The sequence below is a fragment of the Copadichromis virginalis genome, linkage group LG12 (assembly GCF_057382275.1).
Source record: "Copadichromis virginalis isolate Kocher_CV1m ecotype Utaka linkage group LG12, C_Virginalis_male_GT1.1, whole genome shotgun sequence".
Classification (NCBI taxonomy): domain Eukaryota; kingdom Metazoa; phylum Chordata; class Actinopteri; order Cichliformes; family Cichlidae; genus Copadichromis; species Copadichromis virginalis.
Window position 1 is genome coordinate 26,238,115 of NC_140629.1, and position 20,028 is coordinate 26,258,142.

The window sequence follows — 20,028 nt, forward strand, 5'->3', positions numbered from 1 at the left end:
TTGATCACCAGCTTTTAGACAATGAATGAGCCATTTATTACATATTTTAAGTTATTATCTGTATTTCACTATCGTTGCTTATCATCTGCTTCCGCACTAGAGATCCCTGTGTGCCAAAGTGAGGTAAATACTGCTTTACAAAGTGCTGTGAACCACCCGCGTACACACAAGGACACACAGTAGACAAAGATATCATCAAGTCATGCCGTTCTTCTGTCTACGTACCTGTGAAGGTGGTCTTGGTGATAGGTGGTGGGTTACACATGGGTGATCTTCTGTCATGGGGGAAACAAAGAGCCACACAAAACAGTCGGTTATTAACTCTAAAAATAACAGTAAGTAAAGAAACGTAATCTCCTTTTGCTGGTTTTTTGTGACTATTACAACAGTCACACTGTTGTTGTAATACTGAATATATCCAGCAGAAGGCAAGCAAAGCCCGACTATGTGTGAGCACTGGAGACAGTGCAGGCAGGTGAAGGATGTGAACAGTAGCGGTTCTTGATACGGGCGACACGGGCGGTTGCCCGGGGCAGCATCGTGGTGGGGGTCGGCATCACGGGCATCGGCAAAAAATTTTTTTTTAAAAATTGCTCGTTCTCATGCTGCCCTGACGTCATGCCAGCGCATATTAGGAATGGCACAGGCACCGATCGGTTTTCTATCGCCCATTTGCTGGGAGTAAGGGCGCCCTCCGTTTGCAAGGTGCGCCTGCTGCGTGCGGCACAGGGAGGAGAGGACGGGGCGGCGGGGGATTCTCTGGCTGGCTGAAGCAGCATCTAATAACCAACTCGCAAAATAAAACAAAATAAAAACAAACAAACCAACAAAAACACCAGACAAACAGCCTCCTGCTGAAGTCAAAGTAAACTTTACTGTCATCTCCGCTACATACAGTCCAGTATATAGAGAGACGAGACGACGAGGCTCCAGTTACAGCAGTGCAAGTAAACAAACAATAAATATAAGAAGAGTAAGAAAATAAACATACACTTTAGGACCAGGGGTAAAGAGAGGGGTAACAATTTAAAATTTCTATTTTACAGTTTGATGATTTAAAGTCTCAAACACACAACCCGTCGAAAGGGGAGGGGCCGGCTGCTTCGAAACAAAGCACATTTCATTCATAGTGTTGTAAATCCAAGCCCATTATGTATTGATGTTTTGAGTCCTGAGTTGTGCGAAATCCCAGAAATAAACCCTAGACAAAGCGAGTCTGTGAATTAAGGTGTAGGTCTATTAGGTTATGTCGTGGCGATCCTCGAGTTGGGGGATTTGTGTTCATATTGGAGTGCAAAATTAAAACCAATGGAAGATGGACAAGAAAAGTTCAAAGCCATCAGGTGCTCAGTTTAGAAAAAAGAGAAAAGAAGAGGAGGAGAAATGAGCAAAAGATACAGGTAAGCAGATGTGTCATTGGATAATGGCAGGTCATCCTGAAACCATCAGAATCAGAATACTTTTTTAAATTAAGGAAATTATGTGGGTTACAGTAACAGACTAAACTCCAAACAATACAGTATGTTACAGATTTTAATATTAATTAGTCATTGTCAGTTGTTGATTGGTCCTGTTCTCATTGTATGATGAATTATGATGGCTGTTTGGTAGCCGTTTGCATACTATGCATACTCTCTCTCTTTTCATATGTGTGTGTGTGTGTCTCTGGTGAAATTCAGTATGGTTCCGACAACAGTTTTTTGTTAATGTACAATCCTTAATATGTTTTATGTGTGTGTGTGTGTGTGTGTGTGTGTGTGTGGGGGGGGGGGGGGGGGGCGCGCCAGAGGGAGAGTTCGCCCAGGGCGCCAAACAGGCTAGGACCGCCACTGGATGTGAATGACAAATTACTGCCACATGCAGAGTAGAACAACTCAGCCATAAGGTGACTGTGATCAGATATCATAAGCTGGTCACACTGATTATTAGAGTCCTCTCACTACAGCAAGGTTTTGTTTCAGTAAAGCTTTACAGCCTTCCAAACTTACTTATTGGATGTTCTGTCTTGTTGTAGGTTAGTTAATGCACCAAAGTTGTTTCGTACAGTTCTCAAGCTTGCAAGAACCTGAGGGGGACATGACAGAATTGAACGTCACATTATGGCAGTATGTAAGGCGTCAAGACATCAAAACTGGTGCAACCGCTCACCTGTGCAAAGGGTGTTACAATCATGTCATCACCATGACTGGAAGAAACAGAGAGAGTTTTATGTTAGACGCAGACTCACAGTATAATGATAATGATTCAGCAGCAGAAGGGTGATTCATTTCCATGCCTTTGTCCCTATGTTCACAAATCAGAGGAGGCCATATACTTCACAATGTTCAATAGTTTAAAGGCAGTATTAGGCTTCAGTGAGAGAACTGAGGGGCTTTATTGTTGTGTAACTGTACACGTAAGGTAGCTCAATGACATTTGCAGTAACTACCAAACCTATTCTCATGGTACTGGATAATGTAAAACATGGAAGCTGTTTTTGCACCTCTTCTTTCCATTTCTTTGCCCCTATCTACACCTATAGGGATCATTAAGTTCTTCTTTCATGTTTTTACTGACTTTTATTTACCCAGGTAAAAGTTAGCTAAGCACATTTCTGTCTTGTCTTCACTGATTGCCCCCATTTTTTTTTATTGTCGCTAGACACGCTGCTCCTTGTGCTGGGGTTTATGAGCCTTGCTTAAGGACACCTCAGTGAACACTGTTAAGGGAGAGAAAAGCCTTTCTCAGTCAACCAAGGTAAAATAAATTTAATCAGTAAACTTTGAGTCAGTACCTGCTGACCTCCAAGTTATGTGAACACCATAAACAGCTTCAGGTGATGATTAGTGTCACAGAGCCTCTTTGCTTTACTGCACTGCTGAACAACCCCACGGCTCTGCTCTGTGAACACCTGGCAGCACCAGTGCAGTAAATACTGCAAATTTTGGTATCGATCTGACAGCAAATACAAGGCCAGTAATGGCACTACCAATACTGATACCAGTAGTTTTAACCTAAAAAGGCAGCTTATGGGAAAGCAGTCTATTTCGATTTATAAAGCAAATGTCATCAATTTGCAAATTCCACTAAATAAAAGCACTTTGGGTCGACTTCTGTTTTTTAAATGTAACAGGCAGGGGCGCGACGGGGGGGGGGGATACATCCTGTCCTACCTCTATTTCGAGAGAAGCTGGGATAGGCTCCAGCCCCTGTGACTGTAATGAGGATAAGCGGAAGATAATGGATGGATGGAATTTTGAGTTTTCCTATAATTTCTGGAGAGTTCTGAACTTTAGAGGTCGCTGAAAACAATTTCCTTCCATTGACTTGACCTGGATTTATGTTTATAAAGCTATGCTATTAAGTATTTCATAAAGCTTTCTTATTGTACTTCCAAATTTCATCCTGTAAGATGTAAAAGAGAGAAACATGCAGGTTTTTTTAAAACATGGTAACTAGTGTAATACCACAGAGCAAAAAGCAGCAGCAAGAACAAGGTCTAAGGTTACTGCAACTCCTTATTATTCATCCTTTTGTCTATTTGTCTTTCCTTCGGGCAGATCCAAGTGCTCTTTTTGTCAATATTTTTATTTCCTGTAGCACAAAGTGTACAGTACATGTAACTGGATAGGCACCATTGTGTGGGAAACACGAAAGAGCTATCAATATATATACTCTGACCCTGGAGATACCAGCTGATTTGTGTGTTACTGGGAAGTCTGAGTTCTTTGCTACAGCTGTAAGATAATGTAAAATCACGATTATAAAAGATAAATGATAAAACAAAGACATAAAAGTGAACATTTCAGAGCACAAATCCTTCCCATTATCTTTAGGAGACACAAACCAGTAACTCTGAGAAAACAAACCTATAGACGGATGCTTGTGAATGGTTTGTTACACCGTGCCCTTTCTGTGCTGCTGAATGTGGCCAAGAATAGATATGACACCAGAATCATCTGCAGGCCATGCACACGTTCCATAAGGCCCAAAGGATGGAAGCTTTGAGACCTGGGGACTGTATTACAGGGCGAGTTGAAAATACCTGGGACATCTTTCTGTTACATGGCTCCACTAAGCCTAACAGCCACAACAATGCTAAGCAGTCACAGTGACCCTGACACTGCTTATAAACACAGTAAGTCAATCCACATTTTTTGGGCTTAGCTGTGTGCAAGTTCACGTAAAAAGCTTGGTGCTGTCGCCAGATGAATAATCGCAGACACGGACAGCTGCACATTTTTTCATATGAAGAATAAACTTTAATCTAGGAATAGTACGACGAATTAAAAGAACATAATCCAGGCTCAAAGCAATACAGATACTGCAAGCAAAGCCAGAAAGGAAAGACTGCACACTCTGTCCTGTCATTAAAGCAAAGGAAGATATTTCTGCAACTACATCTGTTTACGCTATAAAAAGTGTTTCTTATATGCATTCAAAAGGTGTGTAGGACATGTTTATCCTTATTCCTTCAGCTGGAACCATGACCGAGAATCCAAATTCCTCTCAAAACTGGAGACACTCACACTATCCCTGCATTGAGCAACACAGGATCTTCTAAAAATTGTGCTGCTATTTTTTTAGAGAATGGGTTGGTCAGCTGGTCATGGTTTTCTGTGATCTGTTATACCCAACCTAATGTGCTCTGATGCCAGTTATGATTGAATTATCATCTTTATATAACTCTTTTAGAAGTAAACCAGCATAACTTTGCAAACCCAGATTTAAAACTAAAGTTATCTCACTAATCCCAAACTCTACCGGTCTCAAGTTCAAGCTGAAGAAGAAGACATTTATCAGGATTCAACAGGATTATTGTTAATTTTATGAAAGTTGGGATGGAAGCAGAAGATACCATTTACTCACATGTCACTGGCAATGGAGGAGTTTCGCGACATGGACTTGGGTGAGAGGTCATAGTCGCTGTCAGAGCGGTAGAGGAATGACTCTCTCCGTTGACTGTGGACAAAATTGGCCTGCAGGATGAGGCCTGAGCCCGGGCTGGCCATTGGGTCCAGGGGGCTTCGACCTGATGATGTGCCATTGTCCACATCGAAACTGTAATTAGATAAAGAGAAAAGAACAAATATCAGAATCAGTATGTGAAAAAAGTTATTTGATCTTGCAAAGTGAGATTTCTACCACTGACAGATTCAAGCAAAATTTCTGAAGTTCAATGGTGAAAAAAAGGAAGGGAAATTTCCAGAATAAAACCCAATTATCTATGCTTCCGGAAAACACAGGATTTATGTACACATTAGTCACATGTTAGCGATGCTGATGACTTTTCATTGCAGCACCAGGCTCTCATGTCCACTGGTTGGTTTGGTAAATCTCCAAATCCATAGTTAGGTTCATACCAGACATGGTTTTAATTATTAGCATAGACCGTACAGAAAAGAAGGCCTTTATAATAATTTTTTTTGATTTCTGGTTGGGGGACTTTGTGAGCAAGACTAAGCCATTACGCTGAGTTTTTCTCCCCCAGAGCAATATCGCTGACACAGCCCAAGTATCAGCCTTACACTCCTGGGACCATTCATTATGCATGGGCTGTCTCTTTCCCACTCACTCTCTCTGTTATATGTTATAATCCAAGTGTCACTGATATCCACGTGATGTCCAGTGTAGGAATTGCATACATGGCATAGGAATAAAATAAAACAGAAGAATTTTGATGTGCAGTTTTTTCTTAATCTGCCCAATCTAATGTGCATAACATGCTGGACTTATTTTTCTTTTTAAAAATGTCTTTGTAGGGCTTAGCTTCCAGGTCTGAAAAGCAAAGCATACAACCTGCATTCTGTTTATTTGCCAGCGGGAAGCAAATAATGTGGCTCAAAAAAAGAAATCCAGCTGTAGAAAGGTCAATGTGAAAACAAATGTATGTTCCCCTTGGATAATTACCACGGTAAAAACTTATTAAATGGAATAAGATAATCATTTTGTATATTATGGTACCTGCTAGTGCCCATGAGGGTAGTAATCCAACATACCTATTAGAGCTGGCCTACTTTGTTACTCACATGTTCTCTTCACAATCAGATCCACATCACACTTTAAAATCTAAGCTGGTGACAGACAAAAAATGTCCATGTTGTTTTCTATAGTCTATGATTCACAATGAGTTTAAGGGAGAGATAAAAGTATCTTATCACCCCAATCACAGTCACTTAATTAATTTAAGATTGGATCATCAACATAAAATAAACTGCGTAATTCTGACGCATTTTTTGTTCTCTTTATCTGAATGAGCCTTACACATTAGCTTTGTAGAGACTAGCTTGCCTTAACAAGTCATTACTAGCTCCACTTGGCTAACTAGCATGAGCAAAATGAGCATATGGCTAATTAGCATATTCTTACATAATGCTGTTATTCATCTTATATTCTTACATGTGCCCTGTCCACCAACACAAAATGTGCTCTTAAAGAAATAGCTCAACACACAGTCACACAATCCCTCAGTTTTTCTCCCTTACGTGCTGTTGCATTTGACTTCAGCAGCTCTAGGGATAACACGCTCCCCCCATTACCCAAGGTGATGAGCTTTGAAAAAGCATAACGCACGTCTACTCCATAGGTATGTCAGCCCCACGGGTCCACGCTACTTGTGGACTGTTGGCTGATATTAAATTACTCACGAGTTTCATCTATTACAATTATAATGAGCCATCCATTTATTATGTAGCTGATTATGATTGGTGGCAGGCTAATTAGCACATCATTAACAGTAAACGACAAATGTTGCACGATACAGAGCCATCAAACATACAACTACAGACATTAACCTTTGTTTAAAGACTGCACAGAGAGCCACTGGGAATACCCCTGCTCCAATAACGCCACTGACTCATAGCTGAGAGGTATTTCTTAACCAGTGACACCATTTCCGGCTGGGACGTCATGGTGAGCTTCTTAGTCTCCTAGGTGATTGTTCACCCAGGTGATGACTAACGCTAATCATCAGGGATATCTGCCTTATTGCTACAGCTACTAAGCAGTCCCATAATCTTGTCTGGTGTAAATGCAAAGGTCAGGGGGGATTCCCCTCAGGAAGCTGCTCAATGCACATAAGAATGACATCTCTATCATTATAATTGTTATCTTCTTGATTATCAGCATCCTCTGAAATAAAACTAACACAGATTTAACCTGTCAGTGGTGTCCAGTACTCGATCATCTTCCATGTGGAAGAGCACAGGAAGCCAAGAACAGAGCGAGCACTTCGAGCGTGCACAAATACATGCTTGCATAGTATAGAAAGCATGTCCCTAAAACATTACTGAAACATTCCTTCTCACTACAAAACGACAAATTATTGATCTTGTACGATTTCTGCAGTTTATTTCCCAACTTAACCCTTCATAAGTATCATAGAGTCATAATTCTCATCTTTCAGGAACCATTTTAATGTTCTCTCTAGCCCAAATTGGTTGAGGAGTTACGGTAACCTGAAACACATAGTAAAATCTAGGAAGCGCTGATTTTTTTACTGTGTTTAGACAGCAGTGCCTTGTGAGTGCTTTGGGCTACCGTGATACACCAAATATCTTCACAAAGCTCGTTTTCTCTTCTTTCCGAAACCGTTTGCATTTTGTCTCTTGCACAAATGGTAAAGGTGTTACAGTCGTTTGAAGACTGCTTATAAAATAGGCCCGCCGCCGGGTTGATGGTTACAAAAAAAAGGGGGCTAAGCAAAAGACAACTCACTGACCCAAGAGCTACATCTAATGACTTTATAATGACAAAATCTGGGTTTTTGTTTGTGAACACGAGGGACTTTGTGAGGAAGAACAAGTCATTATGCTGAATTTTCCTCCCCCAGAGCAATATCGCTGACACAGTCCAAGTATCAGCCTTACACTCCTAGGACCATTCATTATGGATGGGCTGTCTCTCTCTCCCACTCACTCTCTCTGTTACATGTTATAATCCAAGTGTCACTGATATCCATTTGATGCCCAATGTATGAATTTCATACATGGTATAGAAATAGGAATACAATAAAGCAGATTACGTTTGTAGTGCAGTTACTTTGTAATCTGCGCATCTAAATGGTCAGATACCCAAGGTAATACACAGGACATGCTGGGCATATTTTCTACAGTAATTAAATGGTTAAATGTCACCGCTGTAATCTCATGGAGTGGCAGAAAGATAAACAAGTGCAAGCTTTGATTGTGGAATTTGATAGCTTGGCTATCTGCCTTATGCAAGAAAAGGCAACGGTATTGCCCTTGTCACCTTGCAAAGTAGTTTGCAGTCATGGTACATGACTATATCCATCTTTCTCTCTCACACACACAAACACATGCCTACTCAAACTCTTATAGCAGCTCTTGCCTTGCATATCACCCCATCTCCTTCCCAAAGTACTTCTCTTCTAGAAGTGTGTCACTCTAAACCAGTTTTATCTTCACTCACACACACAACCCCCTTTTCCACACACTTTTTTTATCACGTCAGGTAATCCATCTGTTTTCCTCACTGCAGTTGTGAAAACACATACTCACACAAGTGACTGATAAGTTGTCATTCCTTGCACAAGTCGGTCCGTTCTCCAGCTGCTCTGTAGTGAAGTGTTAATGGGTGTGCGGCTCATGTGTGCAAACAGGACAAAGATGACACCGTGAAAGTGTTGAAAGAGAATACTCAGCATATGCGTAACGACCGATTCATTATCGCACCTACTTTGACATCACCGTCTACTCCCATTTGCGCCTAAAACCAGAGACACGTAACCCCTCTCCCAGCATGCGAGGGTATGTGTACAGTGTCATTCCACTGACACACCCTCTTCAGGAATGACACAATGGATCTATGTGCTTGAATTAGTGGGGTATTGAACGGGCAATGACATCATAGTGGGAATATATAGCTTTTTTCCTGCGTTCAGCAAGCAGAAAACAGAAGAACAGAATAACGTCAACACCCCTATGACTATGTTGTGACAATCAACAACAACACATGAGTAAATACATGAGAATTACTGTTAAAAAAAAACAGGGGGGAAAACCCCTGTGTTACCTCAGGGCTTAAGAGAATGGAAATCCTCTGTTTACCCAAAAAGGAGTGATCCAGAACTGAGATATATATAATAGGCAAGGAAATAAACATTTGATCTGCAAGCACTAGATTGATGACAGAAAGCTCTTTAATAGAGTTCCAGACATCCCATCTGCTGAACATCATAAGGATAACACTTGTCTTATTCCACATTGAAAGGTTTAAGGTTGCCTCACTATTTTGTCTTGGACAAAATAAGGGACAGACGAATAGATAATAAGAGTCCAGGCTAGTTTTACACTGGCCTTTCCTTTTTTGCACATGGTCAGAAAGCTTCCTTGGAATAGGTTTGTCAATTTGGGTTAAAATGCCAAATAGCTATAGTTATACACAAGTTTATAACAAAAACTTCATTAAATGCACTTTTCCAACCTATTAATTTATATAAATATATGTCTCTCTATTACACGTAAAGCTCAAAATCAGGCCTGTGTGAGAAGATGATTCACTGAAAAAAAAAGAGAAGAGGACACACATGCTAACATAAAAGTACCTTATAGAGTGCGTGGCATCCACAGTGCGCAGCTACAAGAGCATACATGAATATTTGGAGCAAAGTTTCTCACAGGAGTGGAGTTTCATGTTTGAGTTTGGGTTGCATGGGGGGAAAAAGGGAGGGTGGACTGTTGCCAAAAACCTTTCAAATTTACTGTAGCAAAGCAGTGGTCCATTTAAAAATAAGAAACTTTAAGCGCACTGAGATAGATGAATAGTGGCTGCTGTGACTTTCTACTGCAGGACGTGGCTGGGTCACATACATGCCTAAGGACACTGCACAGCTCTTTTATCGCCTCTCTTTTTGTGTCTGGCTCTACATCATTTTTGTCTCCGTCAGTTCTCCCATTCTGTCCGTCCGTCTCCAGCACACACTCTAAATGGCATAGATCACTGACTCATTCATTTTTAGCCCTGGGTCACTTGAGCAATTACAAACACCACGGGAGATGACGTGATAGAGCTACGGGGAGATGCACTGGAGAAAGAGGTCAGTGCACAAGTGTCTTTGACAAATAATAAGCCGAGTTGCAGATAGTGAGGCTCTGTTTTTCCAACAGTCATTCAGAGTTGGTGGACAAGAAAATCTGCACCAGTACCAGACACAATACGTAATGGCGACACAATGTTTTCCTTTGAGTTTATGCACAGTGTCTAAAAAGATCTCATAAACTGAAAAAAAGTGAAAGGGATCATTTTTAAAAAATATATATAAATAATCAAATTGATGCATATTTAAATGTGGAAAGTGTGCAGTTGTGCGAATCAGAACAGAGACGCGTTGAAGCAGACAGAGGAAAGATGACACTGGATTTATTTTAGAAAGCCGAGGGCACAGAGGGGAGCAGGCAGCAGAGTTGGACAAGGAAAGAACTGCGCATGTATAAGCATTCAAATGTGTATGTATTTAAGAGGATTGTGATCCCGTGCATGTTTGTAGGCGTGAGGTACATGATCCTGAAGTGTGTGGTAAACCTGGCCCTGCTCTAAATGCAAAACAACCACCCATGACTTAAGATAAGAAGAAAAAAAACCCACAGTACTGTAACATCCACAGATGGAAGAGTGGGCACGGATGACACATTTGTTGCAGGCATATGTTGAATAACAGAAAAGCTATGTTTGTTTGCTGGAGATACTGCAGAGCCAACACCTCTGCTTGATGGTATCATCAGTCCTAAATGTACGTGATTTATTTTGTGATTTTTCACCACTGAAAAGCACACAGGCTAAACACAATGTGCTCTGATAAAAAAAAAGTAGCATATGTCTGAAACTTTTCTTTTTTTTTCTTTTCATATGTCTGAAACTAAAATTATGATAGTTTAGAACCTGTCTCGGAAACGACCATGTTGTTGGGTAGTACATGTGCACCTGGCTTGATTTTAGTTTCTATGAATGCAAACTTTTTGAATAGTTGTTAAAGGTAACACTGGATGTAATGCAAATACAGTACAGTACAGTACAGTACAGAGTGACTTGACTATTTTGCATACTTAAAATAAAAGCAACAATTTTTTTGAGGTTTTAAAATTATGTCTAAATTCTTCATTCTGAAGTACAAAAAGAGCTGTTTTGGTACTGTTAGAGCTGGGCGATAGAACGATAACAATATGTATCGCGATATAACTTTTACTCGATAGAGAAATTAGCTATCGCGATAGACCTCGCCGCTCTCGTCCTCTTAAAAAAAAAAAAAAAAAAAAAAAAAGGTCAGCCAATCTAAATTAAGTAGCGCAGAGCCGAACCAATCACAGCCGCAGCGTCACGTCGCGTGACTTGTTACGTACAGCACAAGTGCCAAGCCGCACGTGTGTTTGTTTGGGAAGCAGCCAGCGGGTAATGGAGCCAGCGCGTAATGGAGGAAATGAGTGTGCCGACTAGAAAAATCAACCGAGCGTGACCGAAGAGAAAACAGATGATGGTTCCAATGCCGGAGAGATTGTCGAACGGAAGAGCCATAGAAGTTCCGTAGTGTGAAGGTATTTCGGCTATTTCAAGTCTGACAAAAAACAGAGTAGCGTGCACTGTAAATTGTGCCGAAAGCAAGTCTGGAAATACAATAAACTGGTGCATGCGTCACACTGTGCGCCACGTTATTGTTTCGGTGAAATGAATTTCTACAATACTGTTACTGTTAATTCTACTCTCTGCAGTGTTTAAATGCTTACATATATACACACAGTTACTGTCCGTCCACACATACGACTCGGTTCTGCTTCTATGCCCCAGCTTTGTTTACTTTTTCCCACCGAGGCTTCTAGACTTCTGATTGGCCAACATTTCTGCACGGTTAGGAATCTAGCGCCACCTGCTGCTTTGGCATGTTCATAGCAGCGTTTTCCTTCATTTCTGCCTTTATGTGTGGACGGGATTATTTTTTAAAACGAAAACGGAAAATCTCCGTTTTCAAAAATACCCGTGTACGTGTGGACGTAGCCTCAGTCTCTGACTGGAAGCGCTAATTCGTCATTCGGCTTTTGTCAGACTAAAGTAACTGTTAAAACTGTTTGAAAAGCTAAGCTATACAACAAGGAGAGATTGAGAATTTCCTTTTAGTTCTCAGTTTATTTGATATTGACAAAAGTTAGTCAGTTTTGTCTGTTCTTCTGTAAAACAAACTAAGATTTATTTTTAGAATTAATATTTTGTTTCTAAGTGGAATTGACAATTTAGTCTGTTTCGTTTGTTCTGTTTTGAAACTTAAACGCTTTAGCGGCTGCCTTTTGTGTAGTTTGCAATATTTGCCTTTATTTATCTGAAAAAGTCTCATGTTCCTTAAGTACATCTACCCTGTTGAACTTATTATGGGAAATAAATATTTAAAAACAAGCTGCTGATTATTTCACATTTTACTTGTGAGCAACGGCACATTTAAATCTTACAAATATAGTTATTTGGCTTATATCGTGATAGATATCGTTATCGCCTGAAATGAAAAAAACATATCGTGATATGAAAAAATCTCATATCGCCCAGCTCTAGTACTGATATTGTATGTTTTAGTAAACTGAAACTAACTATCATAAAATAATATTTAAAAACTGTCTACAAAAGTTGGACGTAACCACAGACACGTCACCCGCTTATTAGTGAAGTCCCATCTTGAGGCAAAGATGACACCGTCAAAGTGTTCAAGCATAAAAATCAACATATGAACATAGAAGTTTTCAGTCTTGGGTAATTAGCAAAGAAACATGATGTGAGAATATAATTAAATTCTTTATCAGAAGGAAAGTGTGATTTTTTTGGACACTTGAACCTAATGTTAGCTGGTATAATGTTAGCTTATAACTAGCTACTGTTGCTGTAGCAACTCGCTAACATTTTTAAAGAACATACTCCTCACAGTAGCACATTTCTGACCGGTGAGCACTCATTTATTGTGTCACGGTGTTATGATACCTCTAAGATTAAGTTGTGATGAGTCTAGAAAAAGGAAATTCAGTGAAACGACTCTGACTCTAAAGGAAAGAAATTTAGCTGTGCGAGCATCTGGGGCTCAACCTTCTTCTCTGCACAGGCTTATAAGCACAATGGTGAACCTAATAATGGGAGAATGGCTCCCTCATGTCTGCTGTTCCGCTTTTATACTAAGAGACCTGGCCAAAATACTGTACCATGGTAATGCTCAGCACTTTCCCTGTCATATTTTATTAAAAATGACAGAAAAGGCTGCTTTCAGATTAAATTAACAACAACAACAACAACAACAACATGAGTAACTGAAAAAACAGACTATGAGGAGGCCAATACCCTAAATGCATTAGGTCAGGCTGATAAGTGTCAGACTACTCGCTGATAACCAAGACACTCGTCATCTATCTGCCCCGTACTCATGCACAGCCCTTCATCGTCACACATTCATTGGCACAAGCAGCTTTGCAAATGCACACACATTACATGAAATTAGCACTCATCCGTTGGCAAATGCATCAAAAATCTGTCTTTGGCGTTTAAAATCATCACTGAAATTCACTGTGTCACTGACTAGTGAATTTTAGTGATGGTAACATTTTATATAGGAGTTTATTTAAGTGTAACTCTAACATAGAAGAAAGCAAATTGTAATGTCCTTGTTTTCAGTAAAGCTTTATGTTTGTTTGAATTTAATTCCCAGCTTCTTGCAGTCTCTTGTTTTCCCACTTCTTCCATCTGGTTTTTCTTGCCCTGTCAAATACAATAATGCCAATCCTTCACTGTAAGCTGTGACACTACCTTAGCGCACACTCTCTGCACCATTCAGAAAAGTCAGTCAATCATGAAAGACTGACAAAGACGGAGGTCACCATGGCAATGCTGCGTCATCTCGGTTCACATATTTCAAAGCAAAGCAACACAGCTCTGCTCCTACATACATTGAGCTCCACTTAAATATAGACCTATTTTCAGTCTAATGCATCATCTTAGGACTGGCTTGCTAAAGGTCAAACCTGGGAAAAATGTTTGATAACTTGCACATTTTCAGGCCCTATGACAGGCCAGACACGTAACCTTTGGCATTTACTGCCTGCCTGAAATGCTCAACGGGGACTGACAAAAGCCAGATGCAAACGCTCAAGTTTAAAATCACACATTTCCTGCTCTTTCATTCTTTATCTGATCACACCAGATATTACTGATGATTACAAAGTGGGTGGAAAAGGGGAAAAAGCGCTTCTTCAGGTATGAAGTTAACCAGATATCACAAACATCCGATCCTTCCCATTTCCTTATCCATCACCTCCAAAACTCAAGCCATGTTTACTGAGCTAACACTCTGATGGATACCAAAAGTTCATGTACACAAGCCTACATTTGCAAGGTTGGGTGGAGAGGGGTCTGTTTGAGTTTGTTCAGGTCAGGGGACAGATCGCACATCCAGGCCGCGGAACAGTGTTATACAGACTCAAACACGCAATCACATGAGCATTCAATTGAGCATACAGACACACGCTCTGTCGCCATAACCATATAGCTACAAAAAAGCCTACAGTCACCCATAACTTGAAATAACGCTAACGATTCAGATATTTAAAGCGCCATTATTAGTCACAAATCTATGTTTGCCTTCTAAGTGTAGCAATAAGAACCATGAAAGAGAAGCAGTGCTGTGAATTAGTGAAAGAACCCTTCATATAACAGTAAATAACAGAAGAGAGGAGGGCAGGACAGACTGAGGAGGCGGCATGCTTCGTCCAGCTGAGTGCTGCTTTTGGTAGTTGTTCAAAAAGATGGCTCATACAAACCTAGCACTGCCAGATTCTCGGCTTTATTGAGAGAAAGCTACATGCTGCAGTCACCACTAGCACCAGTGTCAGTTTTATGCACGGCCACACTGTGAGTTTTACACCCTCTCAAACCGTATCAGGTACAGTAATGACTGTTAAGAGGACTATTTGGAGAAACTAGTGCAGTGGAAGACCTAATTACTGCTGCATGTCTTCACTTCATTTGAGCCTTGTTTTTCTGTTGGGGAGGTTGTAGAGCTGTTTAAAATATACCAGTGTGAGAAGACTGACGCAAGGTCGGTCAGGTTTAAAACACGTGCTGCTGGGCCACACAAGCACTGCCATCACCTCTGACACTTCAGCACATTATACACTTGCCTAAGGTTGTTCTGATCCATTATCCATGTGAAAAAAGTGAATTTTAACTGCCAAAGCTCAAGCCACAGGGCAGTTTCTTATACAGACATGAATGCTAACAGGCAAGGACAAGCTCAGGCAGGAGGGGGAAGGAGACAAGCCGGGGACGCCAGGACAAGTTGCGCTTCTGGCACTGCATTCTGCATCCTGAATTTAATGGGAGCCATGTGCATACACGAGAGCGCATGGTGCAACATGACACGCTCCTTGATGAATGATGCCTTTGCTGTCTTGTGTTTTAAATAATCTCCTCGGCTGAATAGATGAGAGTTGGGAAGAGCATACTCAGGGTAAGACTCTGGGATCACTTCGAGCCAGACTCATGTCAATGAAGTAGTCTGATGCAGTCTAACAAATAGTAAGGTTCATGATCTCAGAGGAAGCCACAGAAAACAGTCCCTGAAACACATAACTGGCATGTGGGAGAAGTTTTGATTGGAGAAGAATGATGCTACACACCACACAGTAAAGCATCACTGACAAAAACAATGAAAGGAAGGATTTTTGACTGTGCCAGCAAGGAAGAGCAAAAAATATTTGCGACAGAAACAAACAGGCAGATGGAGAACAATAGAGCAATACACACACCTACACACACAAACCACAAAAAACACAAACACATGCAGCAGGATTAACATGGAAACGCAGCCAAAAGGGAAAAAGTTTCTGGTCTATTTACCATATTCCCTCTGTGTTCTTCAATGAGCTGGTGGAGCGTGACCGTGGCTTAAGAATGATACTCATGGTCTCGCTCTTCTTTCCACATTCAAACACAAAACATATGCGCAGTCCACATGCACATAGAACCAAACATACACCCGCCCTCTGGGCCACCTGGAGCCCACTGGCCAGCCTCCGCTGTGCTCCTAAAGTCCTCTCTGGTCTGAAGAGATCCAGAGAGAGCTCACTTCCCACAGTACGGTAGAGTGGTTAGGTCTGCCGAGCTGTTCAACAGCAAAACCTCCGTCCCAGCACAATACCACGCTGCTGCTCCTCGTCAAGCTCAGATCATTTGAAAGTAGGCGGCTTGTTACCCTGCTCTTCCTCTCCCTCTCACTCAATTGCTCTTATCTTTCTTGCCAGATCAGCATGTGGTCTTCCACTTTCCTAATCCAGCCATGCACTTGCTCTGTTACTCTTTTTCACTCTTTCCCCCCTCCCCGACTGATTGAAATAAGATCTCCTGTTCCTCCCCCCCTCCCGCCCCTTACCTCTGTCTCCCTTGCTCTGTCTTTTATATGTGTCCCTGTCAAAGAGTTACATGACTCCCCACTCTGTCTTCTTCCCTGAGCAGCAGCTATGGGCTATGTCCTGGGTGGGAGGAGTTGTTTTGGTAGTAGTAATTCTTTAAAGGGCGGGGCTTGTATCCCCAGGCAATTCAAACAATAGTCTCAAGTGTCAATCACTCTGCTATCACAGTAACCTGAAACCAGCAGCTATGAATGCCACTGGTCAAGACAGTCTGATACAGAAAGGTACAACCACACTACACAGGTGTCTTCTGTGAAGACTCATCACTCAAATTGAGAGTAAACACTGAGGGAATAAACTGCTAAGATATGAATAGAATAGAATAATCCTTTAACTGTTCCACAAGGGGAAATTTGGGTATATATATATAAAAATGAACTTATTCACCTCTAAACTTCTAAAAATGGCAACAAGATAAAGTCTGACTGCCTTGTTGTATTCAGGAAAATACATTTCTTTCCACTATTATCTTAAATATTTTAACATTAAGTGATCTCATTTCAGCACTCACACTCAAGATACATATATAAGAAGCTCAACTGGCTCTACCAGGCCCAAACAGACAGCTGTCTGTCACACCAGTCATTCAGCATCTGCAGCATGTGATCCCAAAAGAAATATGGCACCTTCCAAGCAGACAACACAGGGAATATTCAGATGCAAGTATGGTGCATTTATTGAGAGTCTGATTAAAAAATATTTAATCACAGCTTGCTTATTTGCTTAAAAAATGCTTTAAATATGGGATCAAAGGAAAAAAACAACAATTGTGCCCTAAGAAATAAAAATCTCCAACCAAGTGCAAAAACAGGGAAAAAAACAATCCATATAACAATAAACATTATTTGAGCACTTTTATTTTGAAAGCGCCGAGAAGATTTTCTTTGTCACCCACAGTGCGAGTGACATCAGTTGAGTTATCCTCGTCTTTTGTGAAAAAGTGGAAATAGAGCAAGAGATAAAAAGCATCAGAAAAAGGATTTACATATACAATTCAATACAAGACAGAGTTTATATAAAAGGATCTGCTTCCAATGCACAGGAAGGAAGAACCATGAGGACCTGAGGAAAGTGAAAGTGTCACAGTATTGACATGGTCCACTAACCGTACATGTATACATGTAACAAATTAATCCCCACTAAAAACGTATATGTGCACAGTTACAAAGCACTAGCCTGCTTGTCTTAAATCTCATGCTGAGGCCCTGTGTTTAGGTTTACATACTATCCACTTAAGATTTCATGGGAGACCAAAAATGAACACTTTGAGAGCTTTCACCCTGATGGATATCTCAGTGCCTCTGCCTCTATAAGCAGTGCCTTAGATGGGTTGGTAGTTTTTTATACAGTTAAAAAATGCAGTCATGTGATTCAAAGTAATTGTAATAGGCACATCTAAAGCTTTCAGTGTAGCATGGCAGAATGATGTACTTTATAACATGGCCAAAGTGGTGAAACTAATCCTATTACCACGGTCTGCACATTCCATGTGGTCAGAGAAAGAACAACAAAAGACATTCCTCAGAAAACTGGCAGCTTCTCTTCTACGTTAAAACCGCACGAGTCCCAAATCCCTCTGAGCATAACCAATATACGGCTCCCCTCCCTACTGTATCTTGTGAATAAAAATGTAACCCACAAGCAAACGCATCTATTCACACAAACACACATTTACACATAGTGAGTATTTAGTCTATACTAAGCCGTTATCCCCGGGGCACAGAGGTGCAAGACACAAAGATCAAGAACAAAATTATCCTGCTTAAGAAGAGAGTTGGGTGTGATCGTTTGAGGAGGGGGTGGGTGGTTTACACATGTGTGAAGTGAGGGTCTTACTTGCTGTACTCTTGGGGGGATTTTTACATTTTATTTGCTATTAGCACTTGTTTTATGCCTTGTTATGTTTAGTTATATATTGTTTATAGTAAGCTATGTATAACACATGCATAACCAATTACTATAACATGTATACGTACATTTTCAGAATATACTGTATATACTTTAACTACTCTCTAATAAGCACATTAAATTACTGGCTTTAAAACAACTGCATAGCAGACTCTGCAATTCAGTGCAACTCAGAGAAACACTACTGCCACCTAGTGTTGAAATGTGTATATTCCTCTTATGAAACCAGTAACATGGATGAAGCAACCTCATTAATTGACAGCATTATTGATTTCTTCTTCTCTCGCCCTCTCTTTTTTTTTTAAAGAGCCTCTCTCGTGGACGATGTTCAGTATATGGTGCCCGAGCCAACGCTGATATAAATAGCACTTAACTAAGGGAGTGAAGCACAGATGGCAGGTCACAGTATTGACAGGGCTCCATCCATATCTATATGTTTACAGTCGCCACCAGCCATTACTGTTGCTTCATATTTAAATGCTACAGAGGCACACACACACACACAGACACACACACACACACACACACAGACACGCACGCACAGGCTGATGAGCACACTTAGTTTCAGGGGTACATGTTTGTCAGAGAAATGCAGTTGGAAAATTGACCTAACAAGGTCTTAACAGTTCTGTGTGAGCCTTAATGGACAGAGTGCTCCGATGATTGGCTTACGCTCAGGTCTAGTTAGTGAAGGGACCTGTCCTGCAGAAGGACTTGAAGCTTTCCATAATGACTTGATTGGACCTGCATATTTTTCATTTACCTTGCTCGCAACCATGTTTTGTAAAAGAAGACATTTTTCCTCATGGAGATGCAATGACACTCAAAAATGCACACACACACTATTCAGTCCAGCACTAAAGGTTTAGCAGAGCCAAGACAAAAAAAGCAGAACTAAACTAAACAACACAAGCAGCCACCAAGCAACGACCATTTACACAACACTTGGGTGTGAACACTGCTCCAGGTCTGTGTTGTCCAGGTGAAACTATTTATCAGTTAATGCTCTGATAACAGTGAACACACAGACTTTGTGTACATTTATAGAAGTAGTACAAACACAAATTAAAACGCATGCATATAACATAGTCTCAATATACACACAAAGCAATAAAGAGAAATTACTCTGACGCATAACTACCCTTGAGATTCACTAAATTTCCCTTCTGAGTTCTCTTACCACTTATGTTCTTATTTACTCCATAATTTCGACACACAAGACAAAGAAAAAGTAAAAGAGAGAAAAAAAGCAGAATACATTGAATATCCAACAACTCGAAACATGCAGATGAAAAAAAATTAGGTCCCTTCTCTGGCATACCCTCTGCGACATAGTTTCAGTTTCTAAGATGAGCCATACCCTCTCCTGCCACGAGGTTTGATGTCGATGGGCTTGTTTGTAGCACAGGGTGACCCGGTGGAGCAGGCGTGCCGGTACCGGGCTATCTTTTCCAAAGACAGATAATTCACTGGCAAACTCATTTTGACGCGGTTCTTAACCAATGATGAACATGGACTCACGTCAAAGACAGATGTGGAGAGAGAAACAGGGAGAAGTGACAGAGCGGCACGCCTAATAGAGCTATCTCGAAAGGAAGGAGGGAGGAGTGTGTGAGGAGAGATAGGCAGGTGAAGAGGGGAGGAGAGGCGAGCAGAGGGCTCAGTATGGGTTTGACTAAAAAAGAGGAAAGCATGG

At 40.8% G+C, this 20,028-nt stretch overlaps 1 protein-coding gene across 4 annotated transcripts in view; it reads right to left on the reverse strand.

The window, feature by feature from the left end:
• The window catches only part of pde4d (phosphodiesterase 4D, cAMP-specific), a 153,629-nt gene that overhangs the window by 19,923 nt on the left and 113,678 nt on the right, over positions 1–20,028 (reverse strand). For 3 of the 4 annotated variants that reach the window (XM_085475682.1, XM_085475684.1, XM_085475686.1), the window contains exons 2-5: positions 4,849–5,040; positions 2,149–2,185; positions 1,989–2,065; positions 226–275 (exon numbers count right to left, since the gene is read on the reverse strand). In XM_085475682.1, coding sequence (XP_085331808.1) covers positions 226–275; positions 1,989–2,065; positions 2,149–2,185; positions 4,849–5,040 — 356 coding nt within the window. Of the gene's footprint in view, positions 1–225; positions 276–1,988; positions 2,066–2,148; positions 2,186–4,848; positions 5,041–15,852; positions 16,288–20,028 lie in introns of those variants that run through there. The other variant, XM_085475685.1, reaches the window with a different exon arrangement.